The sequence below is a fragment of the Dipodomys spectabilis genome, unplaced genomic scaffold (assembly GCF_019054845.1).
Source record: "Dipodomys spectabilis isolate Male_0828 unplaced genomic scaffold, ASM1905484v1 ptg000073l, whole genome shotgun sequence".
NCBI classification, from domain to species: Eukaryota; Metazoa; Chordata; class Mammalia; order Rodentia; family Heteromyidae; genus Dipodomys; species Dipodomys spectabilis.
This window is the reverse complement of record NW_024870750.1, coordinates 3,214,373-3,241,818: the sequence shown is the minus strand read 5'-3', so window position 1 is coordinate 3,241,818 and position 27,446 is coordinate 3,214,373. Positions and strand designations below refer to the sequence as shown.

The 27,446-nt window shown below is 39.9% G+C and overlaps 1 protein-coding gene across 2 annotated transcripts in view; it reads left to right on the top strand.

Moving 5' to 3' along the window:
- Armh4 (armadillo like helical domain containing 4) overlaps positions 1-11,008 on the top strand; it is a 108,898-nt gene extending 97,890 nt beyond the window's left edge. The window contains exons 6-8 of one of the 2 annotated variants that reach the window (XM_042682553.1): positions 4,781-4,812; positions 9,761-9,895; positions 10,146-11,008. In XM_042682553.1, coding sequence (XP_042538487.1) covers positions 4,781-4,812; positions 9,761-9,895; positions 10,146-10,211 — 233 coding nt within the window. In that variant the 3' untranslated portion in view covers positions 10,212-11,008. Of the gene's footprint in view, positions 1-4,780; positions 4,813-9,760; positions 9,896-10,142 lie in introns of both variants that reach the window. The other variant, XM_042682551.1, reaches the window with a different exon arrangement.
- Positions 11,009-27,446: the final 16,438 nt, after the last annotated feature.

Genomic DNA, 27,446 nt, shown 5'->3' with positions numbered 1-27,446 from the left:
TTAGCGGGCAAAGGAGATCTAGCAGATATGACTGAATTAAGGACCTACAGAATAGAAGACTATTGCACAGTGGTCCTTATGAAAGAGACAGAGAAAGAGAAAGAGAGAGAGAGACAGACAGAGACAGAGAGACAGACAGAGACAGAGACAGAGAAACATAGACAGAGACAGAGAAAGAGAAAGAGACAGACAGAGACAGACAGAGACAGATAGACAGAGAGAAAAAGAGACTCATCTCTAATAAACTACCCACCTTCCAGAAAGAGCTCCAAGTGGAAAGTACACAGATTCTGGAAAAGGCAAGGACCCACATTTTATGCCAGAAAAAACTAACTTTACTGACACCTTGGCTTTAGCCCATGAAATTGCTTTTGAACTTATTTCCTTCAGAAATATAGGATAATACATTTTTTTCATTTTGCTTTGTTTTGTCTGTTTGGTCGGTCATGGGGCTTGAACCATGGGCCTGGGCACTCTCCCTCAGCTCTTCAGCTCAAAACCAGTGCTCTACCACTTGAGCCATAGCACCATTTCCGGTTTTCTGGTGGGTTATCGGAGATATGAGTTTCACAGACTTTCCCAGGCTGGCTTTGAACTGCGATCTTCGGATCTCAGCCTCCTGAGTGGTTAGGATTACAGGTGTGAGCCACTGGCACCCGGCCCATTTTTGTTTTTTAAGCTATTAAAGTTGTGATATTTGTTACAGCGACTTCTTGTTTCATGTTGTTAGGATCAAGCATGCTAAAAATAAATAACAATCAAAAGAAAATTTATGAACAAAAATCATGCAGCTCACTCGATGCAGAGAAACTCTCAGTTCCACATTGTTGTCACTTTTGTTTAATTAATTTCATGATATTCTAAATGCTTCCTGTCCCGTAAAAATCTGCCTTTCCAAAAGCAAATCATGCCTATAAAGTAAGGTAAAAGTGGTTGTTCTTACTTTAAGTGAACAAGTGAAAATCTAAGACTTGTTGAAACGTGGCGGATCTTAACAGCAGCTGGGTGGTGTTAAGGGAACAATGGATCATGCATTCTCAGAAGGGCACTGAACACTGATCCTCCTGAACCTATGCATACAGGTTCTCCTCAGCAGCAGTCTTTCTGGAACCATTTACCAAGAGTCTATTGACTTTCCATTCCACATATTTGGAGTAAACTTCATTATAGTCTTCCTAAGCGTCTGCTTCTGTCTTTCTATTGTCTTTTAAAAAGAACTTTTAGTATGTGTAAGTAGTTGAACAGAGGAGTTTCAATTCAACATGGCAATTTATGAGTACAGCGCATCTTGATCATTGTCACTCCCCTCCAATATTCCCCCACATGGATCCTGACTCCATTCATCATCCATCTCCTCAAATTACCTAGTTCCATTTTCACATATCTTTTTTTTTTTTTTTTATCAGTCTTGGGGCTTGAACTCAGGGCCTAGGTGCTGTCCCTGTGTTTCTTCTTTGTTCAAGGCTAATGCTCTACCACTTGAGCCAGAGCTCCACTTCCAGCTTTTTCTGGGGGGGGGGGTGGGTGGGTACATTTTTGGAAATAAGAGTCTCATGGGCTTTCCTGCCCAGACTGGCTTTAAACCATGGTCCTGAGATCTCAGCCTTCTGAGTAGCTAGGATTACAGGTTTGAGCCACCAGCAGGTGGTGTGTCTTTTTAATAGGATGACTGTGTATCTGACCTTCACACTGTTCTTCAGTTTTACCTCAGAATGCCTGCTACTCAGCTGCCCAATGGAGCATCCTGGGTGTGGCAACCCTGACCCATGAAACCAAGCTGGAGAACTCATGGGCTAGTGTGAAACAAAGAAATATAATATATATAACTGGGAGAGCCAGGAGCCCACCTATCTACCTATATCTCTTTACCCCAATCCCACTCATGTGGACACAGAAAGACCATAGAGAGAGAAGAGGAAGGTACATATAGAGAGCAGTAGACTCACAGGCTCATGTGTGTGCATGTGTGTGCACACTCATAATCTGAGAGAAAGAGAACAAAGGAGGAAAGAATTACTACATGACATACAGAGGCAGAATGAGAGCTAGAGTTCAGTCATACACACCGAAGCAAATGGAAGAAGACATTTGCCAAAGAAAGCGGGGGCCAGGGAAGAGAAGTAAAACAAGAGGCAGAGTAGCAGGTGAGCTAATACACATCTCCTATTCTGGGTAGATTTCTACGGCCAGAAAACCCACAAAGCCTTGTGTGCACTCTGATATGGTTGTCCTGGCTCATATTCATTCTCTCTAGAAGTGAAACCTTGAATAGGCTCTAGAACTGTCAGTGCTACCATTCCAGTTCTGGCTCAGCTCTGGGGTGGTTTCGTTGTAAACTTAATCTATAAACTGGGTATAATAATATCTACCTTGTAAAAAGTTTATGAGGCCAGGTACCAGTGGCTCATGCCTATAATCCTAGCTACTGAGGAGGCTGAGATCTGAAGGTTGTAGTTCAAAACCAGCCCAGGCAGGAAAGTTTGTGAGACTCATATCTTCAATTAACCACCAAAGGCCAGAAGTGGAACCGTGGCTCAAATGGTAGAATCCTGGCTTTGAACAAAAACTCAGGGACAGCAAGCACCCACGTCCTAATTAGTTCAAGCCTAGGATCAGTATACATGCACGTGTGTGTGTGTGTGTGTGTGTGTGTGTGTGTGTGTGTGTGTGTGTGTGTGTGTGTGTGTGTGTGTGTGTGTGTGTGTGTGTGTGGTGATCAAGAAGTCTTAATTACTGACTCAGAAAAGTAGCAAATCTCTGGCTACCATACTTTCCCACTTTTGTGGAAGGGAATTTATGTGTATGTCTGGGATAAATGTAGACTGTAAAACTACTGTCATAAATAAAGAGAAATGAACAATACTGAGACTCAGAGCAGCTAAGACACTTGCTCATGGTTATCCAGTGAACAATCACTGAATTCAAGCCTGATTTGACAACCTAGGAGTCATACTTCCCTCTGATCCCTTATATTATCACTTTTCCCCACGGTGGAGGTATCGTCTCATCTACCTCCCTAAGTTCTTAGCTTCATTATCTCATGCAAAGAACTTGTCAGGACCATTCAGCTTTGTTCTTGCCTCATATCGCCTGCTGTCACAACTGGGGCTCAAGCAAAGACAGATGGCAAATCAGGAAAAGACCAGGGTTTGTGAAGGTCAGAAGAAGCAAGTCCAGGAATCTCAGCAGTGAGGCAAGAACTAGTGTTCTGTAGGTGGGCCCACCACTGATTTCATTGCGTGATTTTGGAGGAATAATGGACCTGTAGATACTCAGTTTCCCCTATGGAATATGGCAATGGCAATCGAAGTCTTACAATGAATTGTTTTCCCCATTTTCCCCCCCATAAAGATAATCTTCTTTAATTCTCTGATCAAGGTATAATGTAATGTATACTTATGTAGATATTCAAAATGAAAGCCCCTTAATGCTACTAAATTTTTTTAGTTATTTGTTTAATAATAAAAGTAAAAGGAGGATAGGTTTTTCTGTTTACTTCTCTTTTATTTTGGCATTTTACAACATGAATTTTTCTTCAATGTTGAAGCAGCAGTGTCATCTTAAAGGCAGTGAAGGGTAATATGCTCACTACCACTCTTTAGATGGCTATTCTAACACATGCTTCCATTTTTTTTTATTGTTGTTGTTTTTTGGGTCAGGTTGTGGGGCTTGAACTCAGCCTGGGCGCTGTCCCTCAGCTCTTCAGCTCAAGGCTAGCGCTCTACCACTGGAGCCACAGCACCACTTCTGGCTTTTTCTGTTTATGTGGTGCTGAGGAATCGAACCCAGGGCTTCCTGCTTGCAAGGCAAGCACTCTACCACTGAGCCACCTTCGCAGCCCCTGACATAGAATTTTTATAGCATAATTGCTATAAATAATAAATAATCAAGTATTGTTTATGAAAACCAATAGGGAGGACTACATCCATCTTGTAATTCTATCCAGATCAGGTTTACAGTGATTTGGAACTATGGATACAAACAGTAGGAGGAAGTATGAGTCAAAAATGGAAGCATGTGGCTGGGAAGGTGGCTCAGTGGTAGAGTGCTTGCCTTGTATGCCTGAGGCCCTGGGTTCGATTCCCAGCACCACATAAGCAAAAAGAAAAAAGCCGGAAGTGGCGCTGTGGCTCAAATGGTAGAGCACTAGCCTTGAGCTGAAGAGCTGAGGGACAGCGCCCAGACCCAGAGTTCAAGCCCCACGACTGGCAAAAAAACAAAAAACAAAACAAAATTCTATGTCAGAATTTCACAAAGGCAGGAAAGTCTTGTCTTTGCTCCCATTCTTTCATCTTCAAAGATGGTTGTGAATGCTTCTCTTTGTAGCAGTGCTGGGGTGCCCTGGGTTTCCCAGTGCTTTCTCTGACTTAGTCTCTACTCTCTGACCGTGCTCCAAAAGCATCATTCTCACTGAGCTTAAAAAGAATGAAAGACAAGGAATAGGGCTAAAGAAAAAAATCTGAGAAAACCAGTGTGATACTTTAAAGGTGATTTTCTGCATCTTTTGAGAGACCTCTCTCAAAAGCATTCAAGAATAATAGAAAAGCCATTTGATAAACAAAAATATTCTCTGTTGATCTAGTGGCAGTGAGAGGGATGTTTGTGCCCTTTGTTAAATTTCTAGATAAATGGAAATAAAACAGACCCTTCCTATCATGATGTTAATAATGTTGATGCATTCACTGTATACAGAAAAAAAATTCAATATGCCAAATGAACTTAATACATGAAATAGAATGAAAAGATGGCTACTTAAATTTTATTCTCTTATTTTCCTTAGTGAGAAGCTGGATGGAAAAACTAAAGGACAAGGTAAGAAAAGTCTTTTTCTTTGGGGTTATCTTGAATGGCATGTAGTTTCGTGAAACCAAATGTATGTCAAGTAGGGGTGAGGCTTAGTTTATTCTGATCCTGGTGATCTGTCCAAAGATACAGGGCCTAACAAGAAAGATCTTCCCTTTCCGTTCTCATGTAGAACATACGAGACACCTTATTCATTGGAGCATTATTTATTCTTACAGAACTTAGAATTTTTCTTTGTTTGATATGCTCCATTAGACAATATCTTGGAATTCTAGGAAATTTCAGTAATGTTATCCAGCTCTTTCTGGCATCACTTGTTCCAGTGTGAGACAAAAATTATTCTGCATATGTAGCTTATTGTTGTTCTGCTTCTAAATAATATTAATGAGGTGACTTGAATGGCCAACTATGGAAAAATATTTTCTTATGGTTGTATTAATTCTGGCTACATAATGATTGATAATATTAATTCCCTTCCAGGTTTATATTTTCTTTTTCTTTTGACTTTCAAGCCTAAGTTTTCACTTTTGGTTAGTTGCAATTTTAAGCTGGAATTACTCATAAAAATATCTATAAGAGTCCAGAATTCCTGAGATAGCGATGTCAGATTCCATTATCATAGCCCAGCTCAGAGTTAACTGGAGCTTTAAGTTAAATGGAAATCTTTTCCTTTTTTGGGGGGGTCCGGTCATGGGGCCTGAACTCTGGGCCTGGGCAGTCCCTCAGCTCTTCAGCTCAAGGCTAGTGCTCTACCACTTGAGCCACAGCGCCACTTCCGGCTTTTTTCTTTTTGCTTATGTGGTGCTGAGGAATCGAACCCAGGGCCTCATGCGTGCAAGGCAAGTGCTCTACCGCTGAGCCACCTTCCCAGCCCCTACTATATTTTTTTTGTTTATAGCTTTCTGTATATTCTTTATTATTCAAAGTTAGTTTACCCATTTTGAATTATTACTATGTATTTTATTAGTTTAATGTTAAAGTATAAAAGAAAACACTAGATTATAATTAAAATTATATAAGTATATCAATACTCTTATTTTTCTGCTTTTCAGGAAATATTAGCATATAGATAGTGTTTCAGGCTGAAACTATGTTCATGTATGTTTAAAGTGGTGTTGGAGCTTTCAAGTTGTTGAGGTCAGCGGAGGCCATTGTGGTACATGTGATGGATTTGTTTTGCAAATGTACCATGATCATATTTGATGGACCGAGAAACACTGAGGGCGAAGCAAAGCTCAAAAGCATAGAACTGAATATATATTTATGTTGATGATGGTTTTTTATAGTTCAGGAGAAAATATAATATGATGAAATAATGATAATATAATGAAAATTAAACTAACTTTGGCATGCTAATGTAGAAATCTGCATGTCATCTTACTATGGAAAGTATCCTGGGTCACGAGAAAGGATGAGAAAAAGAACTAAGTAATAGGTGGTGGCATGTAGCTTGCTTTGGAATTTGATATTGCAAAATTTATTACAGTATATATGTGTATGTGTGTGTGCATCTCTAGATAATTATATATTATATATGTGTGTGTATCTTCAGGTAATAATAAATATGTATATATAGTCATCATCTTTGGAAACTATTTGAGCATGTTAACTATTATCTCTATTGGTGATAGTTACAGAATCCCTTGGAAGTAAAAACTACACTACATATTTGGGATATCTCAGTTTAGTTTCATTAAATGCTCTAATACTGAGTCTCAGCTACATGGACTCTAGAAAAAGTTAAGAATTATTCCTTTTGTTGTTGTTTATCTTTTCTATAGTAAGATTAAGATTAACTATTGGTGACAGATACCTTCGATGACAATAGCTAACGGAAGAGGGAGGTTTGTTTTTCATTTATTCATATAGAGTTGAAAAGTCAAGGGCTAATGGGGAGTGAGGTAGTGACAGGGGCTCAAGTTGCTTCTATTTGGTGTTCAGTCCACTATTTGTGACCTTTCCAAGGTCGCCTTATGGTTGTGGATGGCAGTTCCACCTTAGGTATGTTCACATTATAACTGTAAGTGAGGAGAGAAAAAGAGGCTAGCAATGTTCTTTTCTTTTCTCTGTCTCTCTGTGTCTCTGCCTTTGCCTCTGTTTCGGTCTCTGTCTCTCTGGCTGTAGTAGAGTTTGAACTCAATGCCTCATGCTTGCTATGTAGGCACTCTACCACTTGGATCAGCACCTCCAATCCTTCCTTCTTAAATGGTGATTAAGGCATTTTGTCATTCTTAAAGGGAGAGAAAGACAAAGAAAGTACCCATTTAAAGAGCATGCCCCAAATTTTCATGTGTCACGAACATATTATCTTCTTGGGGAAACTTATCACTTCCTTACCTTCCTAAAAAGTAAGGAAGGAGAAATAATCTATATGATGTCTCTATCCCTAAACTGGAAGCTTCCTAGTTGTATAGAGAAAGGAAAAAATGAATATTGAAGGGCAATCACCTTCAGTAACTTTAACATTCCTGGTTAAATGTCTAAGTTGGTAATGCTTTGTAGGCAAATCTTTTCTGGACTATTTATTAATACATTTCTGCATCAAAACTGTGTTTCCACATTGAAGTTATATGGAAGTTTAAATTGTGTAGTAAAGACTAGCTTTGGACTGGAGGTGTGGCTTAAGAAGTAGAGTACTAGCTGTGTATGAAAAAGCCGAGCAAGTGCTCAGTTTACTTGTGCTTTGAAATCAAGGCAGATGCTACCACACAATGTGGGGAAGGAGTGTGTGTGTGTGTGTGTGTGTGTGTGTGTGTGTATGTGTGTGTGTGTGTAACCTGAAAAGAGTCACATATTTTGGAGATTCATGTTGTTGGTGTGGGATGCAGTTGTATAGCTAGACAAGATCCACCTAGGGACTGATCAAGTTGATCTTCTAAAAGTTGATCTTCTGAATATCCACCTCTCAAAAGCCTAATAGATGGCTTAAAGGTGGTCATTCATCATGGTTTGCACATACATTCACACAGTTTATATACACTGGAAATGATGATTTTAAAGAATCCCACATTCCTGGTGAGAGCACCATGATTTCCTGTTATCAAATGTTTCCCTACATGGAAAACTATGGAGTTCTTAGAAGCCATAAGCAGATCTGGAAGAAGTTTAGAAAAAGCTGAGGCTTCTACAAAGTGAATTAATTTGTTGAAAAATGACTGAGCTTTTTTTGGGGGGTGGGGAAATAGAATGCTGATGAAAATGCTATTATTCTAAAATTTTTCCAGCTTTTGCTTTAAGAGTCTAGGAGCAGGGCTGGGAAGGTGGTTCAGTGGTAGAGTGCTTGCCTTGCATGCATGAGGCTCTGGATTTGATTCTCAGTACCACATAAGTAGAAAAAGCCAGAAGTGGCACTGTGGCTCAAGTGGTAGAGTGCTAGCCTTGAGTTGAATAGCTGAGGGGCAGGGCCCAGGCCCAGAGTTCAAGCCCCTGACTGACAAAAAGAAAAGAAAAGAAAAGAAAAGAGTCTGGGAGGCAGAACTGGAGACTGAGCACAGGCAGAGGGTGCTGTAGTTTTGTAATGTCTCATCTGTTCTTTTGATTCAATTCTGGACATGTTGGGAAAATGTTGGGAAAGCATCAGAACCTGCAAACTTCAGCGTATTTTGGAAATTTTTATTCTGTGTCTCTTTTGTCTTTGGATCATTCTGAAAGATACTAGGGAATAGTGTGTGTTACATTAGAATTTTAAGAAACAGTCAAATAACAATTACCTAAAGATAATAAAAAAAAAGAAAGGACAAAAGATAAATGAAAAAAAGCCGTGGTCACATAAATGGCCAGACTTATGGTCTTCATGCCTAGCAATGCCTTGCTACTTATTTCAGTTTTTATACATTTTTCATACCCCTGTAGCTCATAGGAGTCTTACTGGTCAAGGTGCAGGGATCACCTTTAGTACAATGGCCTTGCTCTCAGCTTTGTGTGGGTCTTGAGTTAATTACTCAGCCCAGGGTTATATGGAGATCCTGCTGCTTTCTTAGCACTGAGATATCCACAGTAACCTTTGAGGAAATGAAGACCAGTTTGATATCTCCAGGCTCTTCTGGAGATTCTGATGTTGTTGCCAATGATCTTATGCTCTTTTCTGCCACTGATTTTCTTTCAGATGGGGTCCATGCACAGTTCCACCGCAACCTCCAACTTTGGTCTTGTTCTCTGGGCAGATTATCTTATTCATGGAAATCAACTCATCCACTTTATGTGCATACTCTCCCTTGTACCCATGTTTTCAAAGCCTTTGCTCCAGCATCTAACATGAGTCCTCTTTCCTTTGCAGGCCCTTTCTTCTATGCTTCCAGCTTACTGTAATGCAGGAGAGAAACAGAAAGAGAGAGACAGAGACAGACACAGACCTAGAGACACAGAGAGAAATAGACAGAGAATCAGCTTCAGAGAGAAACAGAGAGAGAGACAGAGACAAAGAGACAGTGGGAGCCAGCTTAGCATAATGCAGGCAAGAAACAGAGACCGACAGAGAGCTGGGAAGGTGGGGGGAAATAGAGAGGGGGAGGGAATAATGGCTCTCTTTTTACCCTCCAAGGAACACAGTATTCCAGAGAACACTTCGACCCTCTTCAAGTTTGACTCAGGCTATTTTCAATTTATAGCACCTTAATAGTCTTGGCATTCTCAGAAGCTCGCTTCATCCATCTTTAATACAAATTATATTTCTGTCACTAAAAACTGATGTTGACAAATATGTGTAAGCAAGTAGCTGGAGGGGCTGCTAGTAGTTCTAGCTGATATATTTTGGCCTTTACTCCTAAGTATTTGTCATATCTCTTTTTCTGTGGTCTTTTCCTCATAAAGCAACTGTGTTCTAGGTTCCATTTTGTTTTCTATCAAATCAGACAGGACGATTCCAAGCATCTGCAGACAAGCTGCCCTCCAGCAGAAAGGAGGAACCCGGGCCGGTGGTCTGTTGTATGTCCTGATTCATGTCTCTTCTTTTCTTCAGGCTGGCTACATGTCAGGGATGCTGGTGCCCGTAGGAGTGGGTATAGCTGGAGCCTTGTTCATCCTGGGAGCGCTGTACAGCATTAAGGTTATGAATCGCCGAAGGAGAAACGGCTTCAAAAGGCATAAAAGAAAGGTATGGAACCAAGAAGAGCAAAACCTAATCAGTCTCAGAACATTCTTGGCTTACCTAATTTGCTTAATAAAGCACATGGGGTTTAATGGTGCATGAAGAGTGCTGACGTGCCCAGCGGTTTGGATGAGCTACTGCAGCTGCTCTGCCTTGGCTTCATTTGTTACTGTCTCTTAAAATATGGGCCTGCTTTCTTCACTTTGTTCTGCAGCAGACACAGTTTAATGCTTTTCTGTTTTTCTTTCTCTAGCAGAGAGAATTCAACAGCATGCAAGACCGAGTTATGCTCTTAGCCGACAGCTCTGAAGATGAATTTTGAATTGGACTTCGGTGTCATTCGGATAGTCAATGACATTCTTAGTTTATTTTGATTTGAGGGGGCAGAAGAAAAAAAAAGAACAATTTCTTGCTCCATCACTGCTATCAGGCTGTCAGTCCTACTATGTGCTGGATAGTAGATTTTTTTTCTTCTTGTACTGAGCAGAAAAGGCATGCTGCAAGCTAACTGTGAACACACAGTGTTTGGTTATTCTGTAGTGAATTTCCCATCACCGTGGGCTACAATTTATAAACAGAACATCTATGTTCAGTAGGAGTAGCTGGGCTAGGTAGAGTAAATACTTCGTATTTTTCCATTGTCCTTTCCTTGGTTTACCTTATATGTATTAGGTCTACTGGCCATTGCCTTTGAGGCATGCTTGTCTTTGAAGTAGAAATCTTAACAAAGAATAACTACTTGTGATCACATGCTATCTTCTTGGGATTATGGCTTGTGAGCTATGGTTCATTCTATATTTGCATCCAAACTACCATCAACTTAGCATGGAAACTTACTTTGTTGAGCTCTCTCAACACAGAAGGATTATAAGCAGATTTGTATATATATCTTGCATAAAATACTTTAGCTTCCTAGTTTTATTAGTTTCACCTTCTATTAAATTCACGTTGCTGGCAAGGAAAAAAAAATGCACCAGAAATAACACATTAAATTAACTCTCAATCTTCATGTATGCTTGCTTTCTTAAGTAGCATGATTTGAAGTCCAAGAGGTCTATCAACAGTGTCTTACATGTTTGTTGTTAAAAGATATTCTTTCTGTGTACCATATGACCTTGCCAAAACATAGGGAACAATCTAGAAGGAGGGGGGATGGATGAACTCCCAGATAATTTATCTGTGCCATTTGGTTCTGTGCCGGCACAGCCACAAACATGAATAATTCAGGGGACTGCTTTTCCATGTCTGTGATTGTGACCATGGAATGATGGGGCCACCATTGGTTGTTTGGGGGCTTCACTAGCAAAACAGACATTCAATGGTAGAAGCAGGCCCAGTGGCCAGTTCCCTGTGTACAGAGGGGCTTGTGGGAAATCAGCTAATTTCTGGGTAGTCTACCATGGGGAGGGTAGATTGAATTAGATGCTTTCTCATTTCTTGTGGAGTATAATCCCCTGCACTATACTCAGTAGAGCTTCTGTGTAGTCTATTTGATTCTGGGCATATGGAACCTGTTGTGTTCTGGGATAGAGACTTGGTTCATCTCCATGGATGGATAAAAATTAGTAATAATACCGTTACTATGGAGAACTTGTTCAGATTCATTACAGCCTGTTCTACTATGAAAAGGGCAAGCTGTGTTATTCTTCCTAACTACAAGGTAAGGTAGAGCATATAGGTTTCTCTTTTCCCGTTTGACTGAAGATGGGTCTGAAGCGGAGAAGTTGTACCCATGGGGAATCAGCCTGAGAATTGTATTGGACACAAAACCACATGCCCTGCCTTCAATTCAGTGCCTTTCCCACATGTTTGAGATGAAGCAGTGAAATTTCAGTTCCTTCTCTAAAACCAAGGTCCTAAAGAATTAGAGGTCAAGGAACATTTGGTATTAATTTCTTTCTTGGTTAAGTGAAGCATCATGCTTTGCTTGCACAAATTCTCTTATACAACTTCATTCCTTCTGTGTGAGAAGTACCACCTCTAGGAAACTAGTAGAGAGAAACTCCCAGATTCATTCTTTAATGATAGTTGGCTCACAAGAATGTTTCCAACAGGTATTTTAAAAAAATATTTCTTACTGAGAGAGTAAGGAAATGTGTAAAATGGAAAAAAGAGAAATAAAAAGTTGAATATAGACAAAGGAAATAAAGAAAAACGAAAACTGGTAAATAAGCTCAAGGCTACACTTTAAAAATAGAACTCAGACCCATATACTCATTAGTGATTTGGCATTTTGTGAATGCAGCTATCCTGGTATTGCATAAGGGGTGTTCTTCCTTATCTAAGAACAGCCTTGGCACTATGTGATCCTCAGGTTAGGAGCAAGTTAGTACGAGGTGTATATCTTGGCAAGCTATTTGTTGAACATATGCATTGGGTTCAAGTAATTGAACGTCACATGGATGATATTGGTGGCTGGTAATGCTTAGCTTAGTCTGCAGCTCAATTAGGTCAATCCAATAGGTTGATGTTCAAATCACAGTACAACAGACATGGGCTTTCATTTTTTAAGGGGGCTCTGAAGATAACATGTGTATAAATTTAGGCTTAAGTAGAAATGTCTCTGCATCCCATTTTGGCACACCTGGCTGTTTAAAGGAAAAGAGCTTACTTAGATCCTAGTAGATTTCAGTATAAACCCACATAAAAATGTGGATAAAGAAAATAAAGATTATTATTCAGCCTTTGAAAGAGAGAAAAAAAAATCCCGTCACTGGGATGATGTGGAAGAACTTAAGAGGACATTATGCAGAGAAAAACAAACTGTTCACAGAAAGGCAAACACTGCATGATTCCAACTGTAGTCCAATTCCAGAAACAGAGGTAGAATGGTGATTGCAGGGGTGGGGGAGGAGGGAGGAAGAGAGAAGGTATAAAGTTTCAATTATGCAAAATGAATAGATTCTAGATAACTTTTGTAGAATGTAATACCCAGAGTTAACAATACTGTACTGGGCACTTAAAATTTTATTGCAACAGTAGATTCCATGTATGTTCTTAACACAAGAAAAAGAGACAAAACCCAGGCACTGGCCACTTACGACTATAATCCTAGTTACTCAGGAGGTTAAGATCTGAGGATCAAGGTTCAAAGCAAGCCCAGAAGTAAAGCTATGGCTGAAGTGGTAGAACACCAGTTTTGAAGTTCAGGGACAGCAACCAGGTCCTGAGATCAAGACCCAGGCCTGGCACCAAAAAGAAGAAAAAAAGAAAAATAGACAAGAGGAAGGACCCTGTGGGAAGAGACCCTTTTGCTAGTCCCACTATCCACAAAAAACTCACAGCCATAATGGAGACAAGAAGATTAAAGGAAAGAGAAAAGGTAGAAGCTCCCAGAAAAAGAATAGAAGGTTGGGATGGCGAGAAAAATGTTCCTTCCATATCCATGATGCCTTTTCCTATAATCAGAAGACAATAGTTTTCTTTTAAGTCATTTTATTTCCTCCCTCCCTCTCCTTTGTGAGCTGCTTCTTTTAGCAGCTACTGGCTTAATTTGTATGCAATATTTGGAGTTAATTAGTATCCCAGGGTAACATATTCCCTTAGCAATGCCTCAGCCCTGGCTGTAGCTCATAAACTCCCTCAAATGTAGTTTTTCAGAAACATTTTCTTAAAGTACCTGTACGTCTTAAAAATGTGGCAAGAAAGAAATGCAAAGCAGAGTTTCAGAACCTAAGAGGGGGCTGTGACTCAGTTACTCAGAGTTGGTTCTTCATTTCATTATCATTTTGTGGAGCTGGAGATTTAATTAGGGGCTTCATAAATCTAGATGGGTTCTCTAAAGCTATACTTCCAGCCCTTGTCTAATTATTTTTTTTAGGGCTGAAACTTAAAAGTTAGAGTGTTAACAGGAGAAAGGAAATACACTCATTATATGACTCATGTCAGTGTAACCCCTCTATATCACCTCTATAATAACAATAAAGTAAATTAATAATTAAAAAAGTTATAGTGTTATAAGGATAAAGGTTGGGCAACTGGTGGTTCATACTTATAATCCTAGTTATTCAGAAGACTCAGATCTGAGGATTGAGGATCATGATTGGAAGCCAGTCAGGGAAGGAAAGTCTATAAGACTTTTTATTCTAATGAACCAGCAAAAGCCAGAAGTGGAGGTGTGACTCAAGTGGTAGAATACCAGCCTAGAGCAAAAAAAAGAAACAAAAAAACAACGAAACCCACTAGAGAATGTGAGGGCATGAGTACCCAGTACTAGTACAAATGCAAAAATAGTGTTCCAAGGATGAAGACAACATAGAAACTATAAAGCACCTTAAGGCCCAGAACTTCCCTCTTGGTTTCTTCTGGTATCTTCTTCTTGTGGAAGTCCAAATGAAACACCTTCTTTGGAATCACATCCATAACTTAGGGAGAGAAGAATCAAGTCATCCACAGGCATTGTGATTTCTGTGGATGTGAATAATCAGTGTTCCTACCAGCTGCCAAGAAACTAGCTCTTAGAAACAAGATCTATTATTTAGCATGGACTTCCAGCTGAATGACCTCTTGGCAAGACAGGCTTTGTTATGACCACAGAGAAATCTGAAGAGGCAGGATCATAACAAGAAAGAAATCTCTCCTTTTTAGGCTATGTGAAGGTATAATAACAAGGAACAGGAGTGGAAAAAGATGGAAGGAAGACCATAACACAAGGCCAATGTATAAAATCGTACAAATACTTTTTTGGCATAAAGTGTTACAATTGCTATTGATAGCCAGAGTCTTGAAAGGATAGATGCATAGAAAAATGCTGAAGATGAGCAAGGAGAAGAATACAAATATGAAGATTGTTAGCAGGGGAAGAAGAGACCATAAAGCTACCTAAGTCTTTTTTTTTCCCCTCCCATCAAAGATAATTAGCCTGTACTGGGTGGGAAATGAATATGGTTGAGAAGGAATTGAAATACAAAATGGATGAAGAGATAAAAGATACTTGGTTAATTTAAGTGAGCTTGGGTTTGGTTAAATATTTTCCTTAGTTACAAGTTAAATACCTTCCTTAGTTTGAAGTCTTTCAAAGGACTGAATGTAAACTTCCAGGAATAGGAAATAAATTGAAAACAAAACAATAGTATTGACTTAATAAAAATCACATATTTGCACAATGAGCATTCTTGAAAGACACATGCCTCCTTTTTGGTATAGTTATTAGATTGATAAACTGAGGACAGACTAATGAGAGACATCTAATTATGTTACTTTGCTAATTATAAACCTTGGCAATCGACATGGTTGGGAACATCTTGTTGTTTAATTTCTGCCTTCAGAAAATCCCTACAACATTTACTTTATAAGCCCCGATTACATTTACTCATAAGCCACTATTAAACAAATGCATTAGAAATACCTTATTTTGAGTAATAAGTTTATCTAACTCATTAAATTTCTACTAAGTGCATTTGGATAAAGAGAAAAGAAAGGGGAAAAAGGAAGGAAAGAAAAGAAAGAGGGAGGGAGAGACAAAAAGGAAGAGAGATTTCCTCTAGGAAATAGAAGTACAAAAAATTCCAACTCATCCCCTCTGTTGTTCCAGTTTATAAGCACAGAAGACTATTGGGCAAACTCTGAAATCTTTTAATGGGTAGAGAAAACATCCTACTTAACCCCTCCAAAGTAGCAGTAAGACAGGTAATAACTGTAATACGAGTATACCACAGAAGAATATAAACTATCTGTAATGGAGAATGTAAGTTCTTGAGCTAATGTTGTAGACTCCAAATCTGAAGTTCAAGACTAATGTCACGGAGAGGAGAAACATTTTGTGGGATGAGAGTGGAACCATGAACTGGGAGGAATTATCTCCCGAAGGAAAAAAAAAGACCCTTTCTTCATGAAGTTCAAAGTTACAGAAAGAGAATGGTAGCAAATGGAAGACAAAATGATACCCACTTGGGTTATTTTTTATTACCTTAAAGCTGTCGAGGTTATCTGCTTTGATCTCAAAAGAAGGAACTAATAGCATTTGAAACATTTCTCCAATTTTATGTCTTGCAGTGTCGCTAGAGCATTAATGTAATTTTGAACTTTGTCATAACCTGATAGACTAAGAGACACTCTTAGGAAAGTATAAGTACAATCTCCCAAAAGGGAATTAAAATGAAATCCTCCACTGATCGTTTCCCTTTATTCCTCCTTTACCTAAGAAATGAACTTCGAAGAAAGCCAAAGTAGTTTTGTAATGGTAATCAGTTAAATCCCACAGATCTGGGGCTGGGTGTGTCACAGGCAGAGGTCCTTGCCTAGCTAGCTTGCATGAGGGCCGGAGTTCCATCTCTACTCTGAAAAATGATCCTGAAAGTCTGTGTCAACAGAAATGAGGATGACTAGTGAGTCTCTCTTTGGTAACCCAAATCAGTATTCATTGAATGCCTTTATGTGTTGGGCATTGTGTGAAGGAAGTATTGGGGAAGCGAGTGTATCAAATGCATTACCAGGAAGAACTCACAAACTGAAGGTCAGAGAACGTAAATGGGTGATTTGCTTCCAAGTTTGCTACAGAATCCAGAAAAGGCATATCCAGCTCTTTTAAGATCCAGAGCAGGTAACAGCAAACTTGAGGCCAGGTTGCTGGTAGAGGATAATATGGGTTAGTTAGGTTAAAGGGGCAGTGGGATTTGTATTCTGGCCAGGGGGAACATGGGAAGGTAGAGATCAAGTAGTGAAGCCTGGGGGTAGAGTGCCAGGGGCAGTGAAGGGTGAGGTGGTTGGGGAAATGTGAGGTGTGAAATTAGGAGGCTGACCCATAAGGGTCTTCAAGGTCGTGGCAGGAGTTGAGACTATTTTTAGAGCTCTTAGAAACCGTGGAAGAGTATTGTGCTGAGAAGTGCTATGGTCGGCCATGGGAAGACCGACTTGGGAAGGTTGAAATCTGAAGTTAGGAATACCAGTCAAAGTCAAGTTGGCAAAGCAATGAAGGGGAAACTTTGTTTCTGACCGAGGTCCAGGAATGAAGATGATGTGGGGCAGGAGGAGGAGGTGGTGGTGGGGAGGGTGGGTAGATTCTGGAAGTGGTAAACAGTAGGATATGGGAACTGTGTCAAGGACGGAAAAGACAATGGTTAAAGCTGATGGAGGTTGCGGCCTTTGAGGTTCTGCTCTTGTAGAATCCCATGTCCCTGAGCATATGATCCTAGTGTACCCAAGCCTGAGAAAAATAACCTACAAATCTACCATGGAAGTAGAGGCAGCTTTCCACAAATGTGTGTGTGTGATACTCTGTGACTTTTAAAAGGTAGTGTTCAAGAAATAACACCAAATTTAATCAAACTTACATGGAAAACTCTTCCAAATACCTGCCATTCCTTTTGTGGCGCTCTAGGTCTGAGTGACTAAGATCTGAGTCACACTCTCAATTTGTAAACACCAATATGAGTTTCTTACTCTTTGACATGAGACACAAAGCTCTGTGTCATGTCTCTTGACAACAAATCCAAGAAGCCTGTCTCTCAAGGCCAGCCCTATGATGAGAATGTCAGGCTTTGGAAGTGTGGCCTGGAGAGTCTCATGAGCCATGCAAGCCGCAGACCCCAGTGCTGGGTACTTTCTGGGGCTTTTAAACAGCTGTCATGGGCAGGCATCAAGTAGCTTATCTTCTTCAGCATATAAAAATGAAGGAAATTTTCCATGGTTACCATATCAACGCAAGCCTGGATCCTGGAGGGGGTCAGTGGCAATGATGCCGAGTTGAGGAGATTGAAGAGCACAGGAAGAAATCAGTGACACTTCTGTCCTCTGCTCAGAGACAACCACTTACTTGTCTGTTATTCACTATGTATTTAGGATATGTTGTATAAGCACACTTTTAATTTTATATAAAGTTGGGATTGTAGTTGCCATGCTCTCTGGTTACCTCCCCTCCACAGCTGCAATTTCCCAGGATTTTTCTTTTTTGAAAACACAAAGGAATAAAGAGAAAAGAGATTCTGGAAATTCTGCACTTGCATTTGAATGAACACAGTGTTTCATCATTAACAAGGTTTATTTGGCATTGGATGTTCCATGACTGTCCACTTACCTTAAGATTATTCCAAATGATGTTGATGAAATTAGTTAAAAGGAGAAAGCTCCACAAACACACCACCACTGGAAAATGTCATATTCATGTGCCCCGAGGGATTAGAGAATATATTCTTATTTTTGCCTTTGCCCTCAAAGCAAAGATTGTAAACTGTTATAATTAGTCAGTGAGACCGAATGAGCATAAGGGCAGATAATATGTAGCATTGTGGGAAATATTGAAAAAACATAAGGATACTTACTGGAGTGACCTGAATTGATTACAGGTTTTTTCAATTTCATTTTCTTGAATGTGATTGTTATTTTTGCCTCAATTATTATCTTAGGATGCTCATGTTTTCAGATGCCTAAAGTTAAGCAAACAAAAAAGTTCACTGTTATCTGTTGCTTTCTTTGCTCTATTTTTATGTTTTCTCCACTAGATTCTTTTAATCTAACTTTTCTCTTAGCTCTGAAGGATCTTATTCTAGTTGATATAATAGGATTTATATGTTACTAGGTAGTGCTTTATTATTTAAGTCTATGTCTTTTCAGCAGAACCTCTCCCCTCCCCCATGTTTTCGTAGTGTGGAATAGTTAATGAAACACTGTCGCTTTTTGAGCAAGACCTGTGTGAGCATCTCCAGTAGCTTGCATTCCTCCAAATATCTTGCATAGGAGGAGATGAAATTAGATAAATCACATAAAAAAGCTCATTAAACTTTATTCTAAAAACATTGTCTTTGGGTGTGAAAGCAAATTCTTCTTCATGAAATGTTATTAAACTAAAATGAGACGGAGTGTATAGCAAATTGCTTGATTGAATCTTCTCGGCCAACCTCATGTTTCTGTGCACGTTGAAGGTCTAGAAATCAAAAGCAGCTACAGAAAAGCTTCAAATAAAACTGTTAGGGAGCTAGGTATTGGTGGCTCACATCTGTAATCCTAGCTACTCAGTAGGCTGAAATCTGGAAGATCTTGGTTCAAAGCCAGGTGGGGCAGAAAAGTCTGGGAGATTCCATCTCTAATTAATCAAACCAAAAAGCAGCATTGAAGCAAGAAAACCAATGACAAAAACATCAGGATTTATTTTTTAAATTGACAATGAGGATCTTTAGTTTGAGTTGTGCTCAGCTGAAATTCATTTTTATTTAGCAATAATAAATCACAAATGTTCATTAAGCTTTTGCCATGACCCGTGTAAGTGAGCCACAATATAGTGCTTTATATGTACAAGCTTCATTTCTTTAAATGCCAAAACCCAGTCACTATTCATCAATGACAACACTAATAACAGGAATTTCACTTGTAACCAATAGTTGTCCTTAGAAACATGAAACAGGACCTGTACTAAATGATTGGTTATTTTTTCATAATATAATAACTATATAGCACTGGTTTTTAGCCATGGTTTTATTCATTTAAAAATATTTCATTATTGTTATATCTGCCTAGACTGCACATTGGGCAGATAATCTATCTAAGTGCTCCAAGGAGAGGAGCCACATGGAAGAATACTGCATATTGAGTGATATCCTGAAGTTATGAAGGGAATACCTATGGCCACATAAACACCCCGCTTTAATAGATAGCATGCAAGAGACAATCCAGCAAGTAAGATTACATTCATTGTTGGCTTTTGTTACTCATTGGAATAGTAGTTAGCAGTTGCTTAGTCATTAGTTCAGAACTCAGTGATCTAAAATAAAAACAATGGATGGTGATGTGATATTTATGTTATAGGAGAGCCTGTCCTATTTTACTGGCCACATTTTAAAAGTTGAGTATGTCCTGTGTTCATATGCCATTGATTTTCTAGATTCACAACATTTTCATATATTGTTGGTGGCACTTGGAATTCCTTAAAGTAAATTTTCTATCCAGGGGAGAATTATTATCCAGATAGTACTTGTGGAATGTAGTATTTCACCCAGTTAAGTAAAATAAAATGTGAGACACAAAAAATTTGTTCCTTGGCTTGAGACTTAGTAGTTGGTGATTTTTTTTTTTTGTTTTTGTTTTTTGGATTCCATTTCCATTTACCTAAAACAAGACAAAGGCATGCTATTCAGACACATTTCTAAGCAGGCAGTGGAAAAACTGGGCAAGGGGAGGGGAGAATGAAGAAAAACCATTAGGAGGGGAAAAGCCCACTGTTCTATTGGAAATTGTTTTTGTGTGTGCTTTTCAATGTGTGTGTGCATGCGTGGGGGGGGGACAGAGAGAGAGAGAGAGAGAGTTCTGAATAACAACATCTACTTCTGGTGTATAAAGAGAAACAGTTGAGCAGAGAGATGCACTATTTACTAAGATGAATCCGGGCAAATGGAAACTAGAGGGACCGTAAAGACATCTTGCACCACTCCATACTGTCTTTCATCATAGCCATGGGATCAGCAATCAGTACTGTGCAGGCTTCCACCAATTTGCCATGCTATGGATCACTATGATATTTCCTTTGGCACTACACATGTACAGCCTAGCCCTGCAGAAGAGCTAATCTGGTGGTCCTTCACCAATGGAGAGGAAAGCTGATGGATAAAAATGCTCCTTGTATTTGTTGCACTGCCTCTCAGATGCATTTCATGAGGGATCCTTAAAATATCACAGGATCAAGCACAGCTTGTTTGCTGCAGGATGACCTTGAACATTTGTTCTTGTTCTGAAATTCTCTCTCTCCCCATTTCACTGCTATATGCAGTAAGATTTTTGTCTTGGGCCACGTGCTTCTTTCAGGGAAACTGAGGCTACAATAATTGAGATTGGAATTTGGGGCAAGATAATAAGGATTATGTGTTTGGGAGTAGAGTTGGAATACCTGACTAGCAGTGTCTTGATGACTCAGATGTGTGTGTGAGTGTGTGTGTGTGAGACAGAGAGAGAGAGAGAGAGAGAGAGAGAATTTTGAGGCTTGAATTCAAGGTCTGGGCTCTGTTTCTAAGCTTTTAAAGTTTTTGATCAGGGCTAGCGCTCTACCACTTGAACCACAGCTCCACTTCTGGCTTTTTGGTGGTTACTTGGAGATAAAAGTCTCATGGATTTTCTTTCCTGGGTTGGCTTTGTACCTTGATCCTCAGATCCCAGCCTCTTGAGTAGCCTGGTGATTACTCAGACTCTTATCTTGATGGACTGGGATAAAGTAGCGGCAATGGTAGAGCGTTGGTTGTACAGTGTCTATGAGCCTTAAACAGTATGGCAGTGATGACTGTTAGAATTGAATTGGCTGGTATGTTTAAATTGTGTTGGAGACCTAGAAAAAATATGAAGGGCTGAGAATGTGGCTTAGTGGTAGAGTGCTTGCCTAGCATGCATGAAGCCCTGGGTATGATTCCTCAGTACCACATAAACAGAAAAAACTGGAAGTGGCACTGTGGCTGAAATGGTAGAGTGCTAGCCTTGAGCAAAAGAAGCTCAGAGACAATGCCCAGGCTCTAAAGCATGGGACACAAAAGACTTGTTTCTTGGCTTAAGACTTAATAGATGGTGATATTTTTTTTTGTGGGGGGGGGGGCTGTTGTTGTTTTAGATTCTGTCTCCATTTACCTAAACTAAGACAAAGTACATGCTAATCAGACACATTTCTAACTAGGCAGTGGAAAAACTGGGAGGGGGAAAAAAAAGAAAAACAACTATGAGGAAAAAACTACTGTTCTATTGGAAATAGTTTTTGTGTGTAGGCTTCTCAACATGTGTGGTGTGTGTGTGTGAGAGAGTAAGAAATGTGAATAACAACATCTTCTGGTGTATATAAAGAGTTGAGCACAGGGATGCACTATTTACTAGGGGCTCGAGGACTGGCAAAAAAAGAAAAAAAAGAAAAAAAAGAAAGAAAATGATGGAGTTGAGTCAATTATTACCCAAAGAAATGCTGTGAATTGGAAAATGCTTCAATGAAGTGTTTTAAGAGGCTCTCACTGACAGATAGCGATGGAGTTCTGATTTCTAGGTCATGTTCCGAGCAAAGAACCTACACTAGTCAAGATACTGGTCAAGGGTGAGAGATGTCTAAAGTGAGAGGTCAAAGAGGAAGATAATATACATTACTGTGGCCTTGGGGTCAGCTCCAATAGCAGTAATTGGGACTTGAACTAAGTCTTTGCAGATATGATGGATGATTATCATCTTGAAAGGGATTCTGAGATAGACTGAATTTAAGGAGGATCGCAGACTGAATGAAGGAGGTTCAAGAAACGAATTGTAAAAAATAATAGAAAGAAAGAAAAAGAAATGCATTGTATCTTCCACGCACCCCTTCAAATGCTCTTGCTCCTGCCAATTCTGTAGTCACCAAATCTCTCTGAGTGCCCAAAGAGTTTGCATTCATGCAGCCTGGCAGACTCTAGCCTTGTACTGTGCTTTCTCCCTTCTGTGATGAGGGAGGGTTAGATGTCCTATTTGTGAGGCAGATCAATACTCACAATGCTCAAGCATGCACAACTGAGAGGTATGGGAGAGCTGACATCTGTGAAGCCACTCTTGACCACTGAGGATGAGAGTTGGTGGATCACTAGTTTTTCCCTTTTTTCTTCTACTAGGCAGATGGTTTTGAGAAGCAATTTATGACTCCCTCAGCAATCCAGTGGGAGCAAGCCACTTGTAACAGTGGCCAACCCAATAATGTATTCTTGACAGTACTCTCCCTCCTGCCCTGTTCTTGCTTCAATTCTAAACTCCTATCACTGGGACCACATTTTTCAGTGTCTACTATGTTTAAGCCTTCTTTGGGAGTTCTGTCTGGAGAAGAATTCAGAGAGAAAGAGAGAGAGAGAGAGAGAGATTGAGGGCAAGTTGAGATTGAGGGTACAAATCAAGGCAAGAAACTGATGTGCTATTAAACTGTGAGAATATTTTGGGATATCAGAGCCTAATTTAGTACTATGGTATTTCTAATAATGAAAATGACACATTTAGGTCACATGCTTCCTTGTTAGGAACTCTTTAACTACAGGATATAGCAATTTTAGAACTGGAAGGATCTTTGGATCTCATTTTTAGCCTATCTTTTATGTTAAAAAAAAGAAAATTTGAGCAGTTGAATAAATTCTGGCATATCTGAGAAAAGGTTTTACAGTGTTTCAAAGATGCACCAAACTAATAACTATTGTGTGAAATTACACATGTAAGAGTCTTGAAGACTAGAAAGACAAAGCATGGTTCAACTAAGGTTAAATGAAGATCCACTTGTGTCCAAAAGGCACAAGGGGTGGGTTATTTTTACTCTTTTTATACTCCTGGCATCAAACTCAAGGCTTTACACATGCTAGGCAAACACTACTACTTAGTTATACCTCAGCCAAGAAATGGGCATGCTTTAGACCGAGAAACTCTGCAGCAGATAGAGTTCTCCTGGGATTTGTTAACATTAAACCCACAGAAGGGAGCTAACACATTCCATCTGCCAAACACTGCATATTTTAGCCAGGTGAGCTCAACACTGGAGTGTCTTATTTTGTAGATGAAAAAGTTGAAGTTCTGAGAATTTAAGTCAGTGTTGAAGATAACTTGTAAGCCAAGCAGTTTGTTGTATTCTTCCTATACACTTCACCATATTGGCTGTGCCAAAGAGGAAATAAACAAATTCCTCCCCCTCCCGCTCTCCCTCACCCCCAATTCCCAGCAGGTCCAGAGTTCTTGACAGCTATTCTAGGGCTGTAAGAACACTAGAAGTAGGAAGAGACCACAGAGTGTTCATTTGGTCCCTCTATACCCATCCTTGTATAAAAGGAATAACGCAATGTTACCCTCAATGCCAATTCAACATGCCCTGTTTCTACCTTTTCCTTCCCATTGCCCATTTGAAAATTTCAAGTAGTAACTTAAGATAATTTCATGAAAAGGAGAAGTTCCTATCCAGAGTAAAAAAATCTATATTTTTATTAGGCTAGTGTGTGGGAGGGGGTAAATAAAAGTATTATTTGTCAAACAATGTCAAATTTTGTTTCTCTTTTCATTTTTTCCTTCCCTCCCTCCTTCCCTCCTTTCCTTCCTTCCCTCCTTTCCTTCCTTCCTTCCTTCCTTCTTTCTTTCTTTCCTTTGAGAGGATCCCACTATGTACCCAGACTGACTTTGAACTTGTGATCCCTTGCCTAGTGCTAACGTTATAGGCATGTACCATCACTCCAAGCTTTCACTCATATTCTTAGTGTTTTTGATAAGTGATTCATTCATTTATTCAGTACATTTTTTAAGTGATAGTGGGGCGTCTCGGTACAGTAGGAAGTAGCCACACATGGCTATTTAAATTTAAATGAATTAAAATTTAGTTTCTTAGTCATACTAGCCTCATTTCAAGTGCCCAAATAGGCACCACATATGGCCTGTAGACACCATGTTGGACAAAGTGGATAGAGAACATTTTCGTTATTACAGAAAGTGCTGTTGGAAAGTCCTGGCCATGCTGGATACAGTAAGTAGGTTTTGAGGGGGGCAACAAAAAATACAAATAAGTAAAATGACAATGGAGGGTAAGTAGTATAATGAATATATAAAATATACAATGTATGTACAGTAGGCATTTGTATTATGACAGGGTAAAGAACATTAGAAGACACCTGCTTTATGCATTTAGATCACCTGAAATACATGAAAATAGCATTGGGAAAAGCATGAAAGCAGAGAATAACAGGAATAAAAGTCTTTTAAAAGCTTTCCATAGTCCAGGAAAGGGGAGTCAAAAAGAGCTTTGGGTGCCAGGGGAGAAGACTGGCCATGAGAGGATGACATATGAGGAAGTGGGTGAGAGAAAACGTCACAATGATATTTGAGAACAGGACTTCTTGAACTTAGTGTGAGTTAAAACCACCCAGAGGACTACTCACACAGATTGCTGAGCTCTTTCCACAGATCTCTGAGTTATAGGTCTGGCTGAGCCTGAGAATCTGCATTTCTAACATTCTCTTTGGGTGCTGTTGATGCTACTGGAGACTATACTTTGAGAACCACAGTTTAGGACATGAAAAAATGAGAGATCAGAGAGATGTCATCCCTTGCTACTTAGTGGAAGAGACAGAAAAGACAGAAATGGGAAGAGAGAAGAAAGCAAGGCAATGGAAAGTTTGAGATAGTTCTCATATATTAGTTACTTCGTTGTTGTTGTTGTTGTGGCAAGATGCCTAGGGTGAATGACTTAAAAGAGCAAAGATTTGGGCTCATGGTTTCAGATGGTTTCCATGTCTTGTTGGCCTCATATGCTTGTGCAGACATCATGGCAGTGGTGAGTATATGCTAGAGGGAGTTATTCACCTTGTGGCAGACAGGAAGCTGAGAGAGACAGGAAAGGGCGGGGCAAGGTATGTCCTTCAAAGACCCACTTCCTCCAGCGAGGCCCATCCTAAAGTTCCCACCATCTTCCCAAATAGCACTACCAGCTGGGCACCAGGCATTTAGCACATAAGCCTGTTAGGGACATTTCATATTCAAACTATAACATATATCTTGCTTGCCTTCACTGAGAGGGGACAAATAAGAGTTGGACTCTGAGGTACTTCTTTTTCTTTTGGGTAGTACCAGGGTTTGATCTCAGGGCTTCATGCTTGCTGGACAAGTGCTCTTTCTAACACTTGAACCACACCATCAGCCCAGGCTGAGAAACTTTCAATGTGGTTCTAATACGGGCAAGTAGGAACTCACCTTTGTGTGATTTATAAGGATATTTTGTTTATTTTACTATAACTTCCCTCCCCCACCCCCAGTGCTGCTTCTTTGCGTCCAGATTTATTAATCAAGGACACACTAGATAGTGAAGTAAATATATGCTTAAATCTCTCAAGTTCCATTAGAATTTGCATATCGAAAATGTCTCCTGTCTGCTAGTGCATCCTGAAAGCAACATGCTTAGCAGTAGCCATCAATCAGTTTCAAAGTATCCCTTTGCTTTTAAAAGATGACTTGCCCCTTCTTCCCTCATTTCCTTTCCTGATGAGAAGGAAAGGCCACTAACTGCTTCACTACAGGCTGTTGAGGAAAACAGCATCACAATGACAGTAATTCACATTTGTATGGCTGCCTGCAGTTTAGCATTCTGACTCCATATGTGGCTGGTTAATGCACTCACCCAGGAGCTTGTATTACTAATGTGTCCAAATTCCTCCCTGATAGGTTCTTGGTTGGGATTAGATGCCATACATTAGTATTTTTTTTTAAAAACACTAAAAGCATCTAGAGCTAGGTATCCATGCCCTAGAAAATGTTTTTGCATCTGCTCTCAGTGGATGGGCAGATGGTACAAAGTTGATTAAAGACAATAATTCTCAAACTGGAGCATGTATCTGAACTAGCCCTACACTCTGAAAACAGAGAGCAGGTGTCACTCTCAGGATTTCTTATTCAGGAGAGCTGAGCGAAACCTGAGAGTCGCATTTCTAACAAGTTCCTGGGTTATTGTTGTAAGGTAAATCATCCCAGAAGGCACATTTGAATATATAGAATATTGGAGTCTTTATTATACAGTTAACAGGCTGCAGGCCGCCAGTTGTTACAAAGGTTGTAGCATGCAAATACACATAACACAGCTAGGAAACATGCTAAAGAGGAAAGAAATAACAAAAACAATACCAACAAGCCAATTCAGTTCCAATGGAGAGCTGAATTGGAACTCCATGAAAGACAGGACACAGGATACAATCACAGAGACACATGTGGCATGAAGTCCTGGTGCTAGGCTGGTTTGGGTCTAAATAGGTCGACACAGGGGGCAGATCCTCAGGAAATTCCCAGTCCCAGGCACTAGACTGACAGATTCAGTAACCTATCAGCCAAGAGCCTGCCCTTGCCTCCAGGGGTCTGGACACACCTATTACCTGAGAGGCAGGTGATGGGGGGGGGTTCCTTCCCCCAGCATGAAGACAAGAGCCAGACCCTCCCTCCACCATGTGGCCAATATGGCACTGGCCAGACCTGACCTCCTTACTTCATTATGTTGGTGCTTCTGGTGTGGGAGTCTTATTTTGAGAACCACTGATTTTGTAGATGCAGAAATGAAAGCTCAGAAAGATGCCATCATTAGCCTGAATTCCACAGCTACTTGGAGGAAGATAGCCCTTCCCCTTTCTCCCCCTCACGCCAAGTCTTCTGGCTGAGTCTTTGGGCTCTTTGCTTTCTGTCAGGCTCCATGGTGTCTGTACCTTGGGGATGCTATCAGTTCATCATCTCTGCTCTCAGTCAAATCATATACATCTTTCTCTAGACGTCGAGTCTGCGCAACACAAGGGAATGATTTTCAAATGCATTATGGAACAGACTGAGTACTCTGATGAGTAACATAGTGACTACGGATTCTGCTCCCAGAATTTTTCTTAAAGAAAATGCATTTAAATAAAAAACCTGCTTTGTGTGGCCAAAGGTATAGAAACAAGGTAATAACAAAACTAAACTGTTCTTCAGGACAGCAAGGAGACAATATTGCTTCTTTTAATTTTTGCAAAGAGGAGAAAGTAGCTAGAGGCTAAGCCTATGCAAGTTGAGGCCTGTGTGTGAAGAAGGAACCAGTAATGAACCCATGGTGTCTGAGAACCTAGAGTTCAGAGGGATGTTTAATGTCCAGTTGATGTTGTTTGCAAATGAT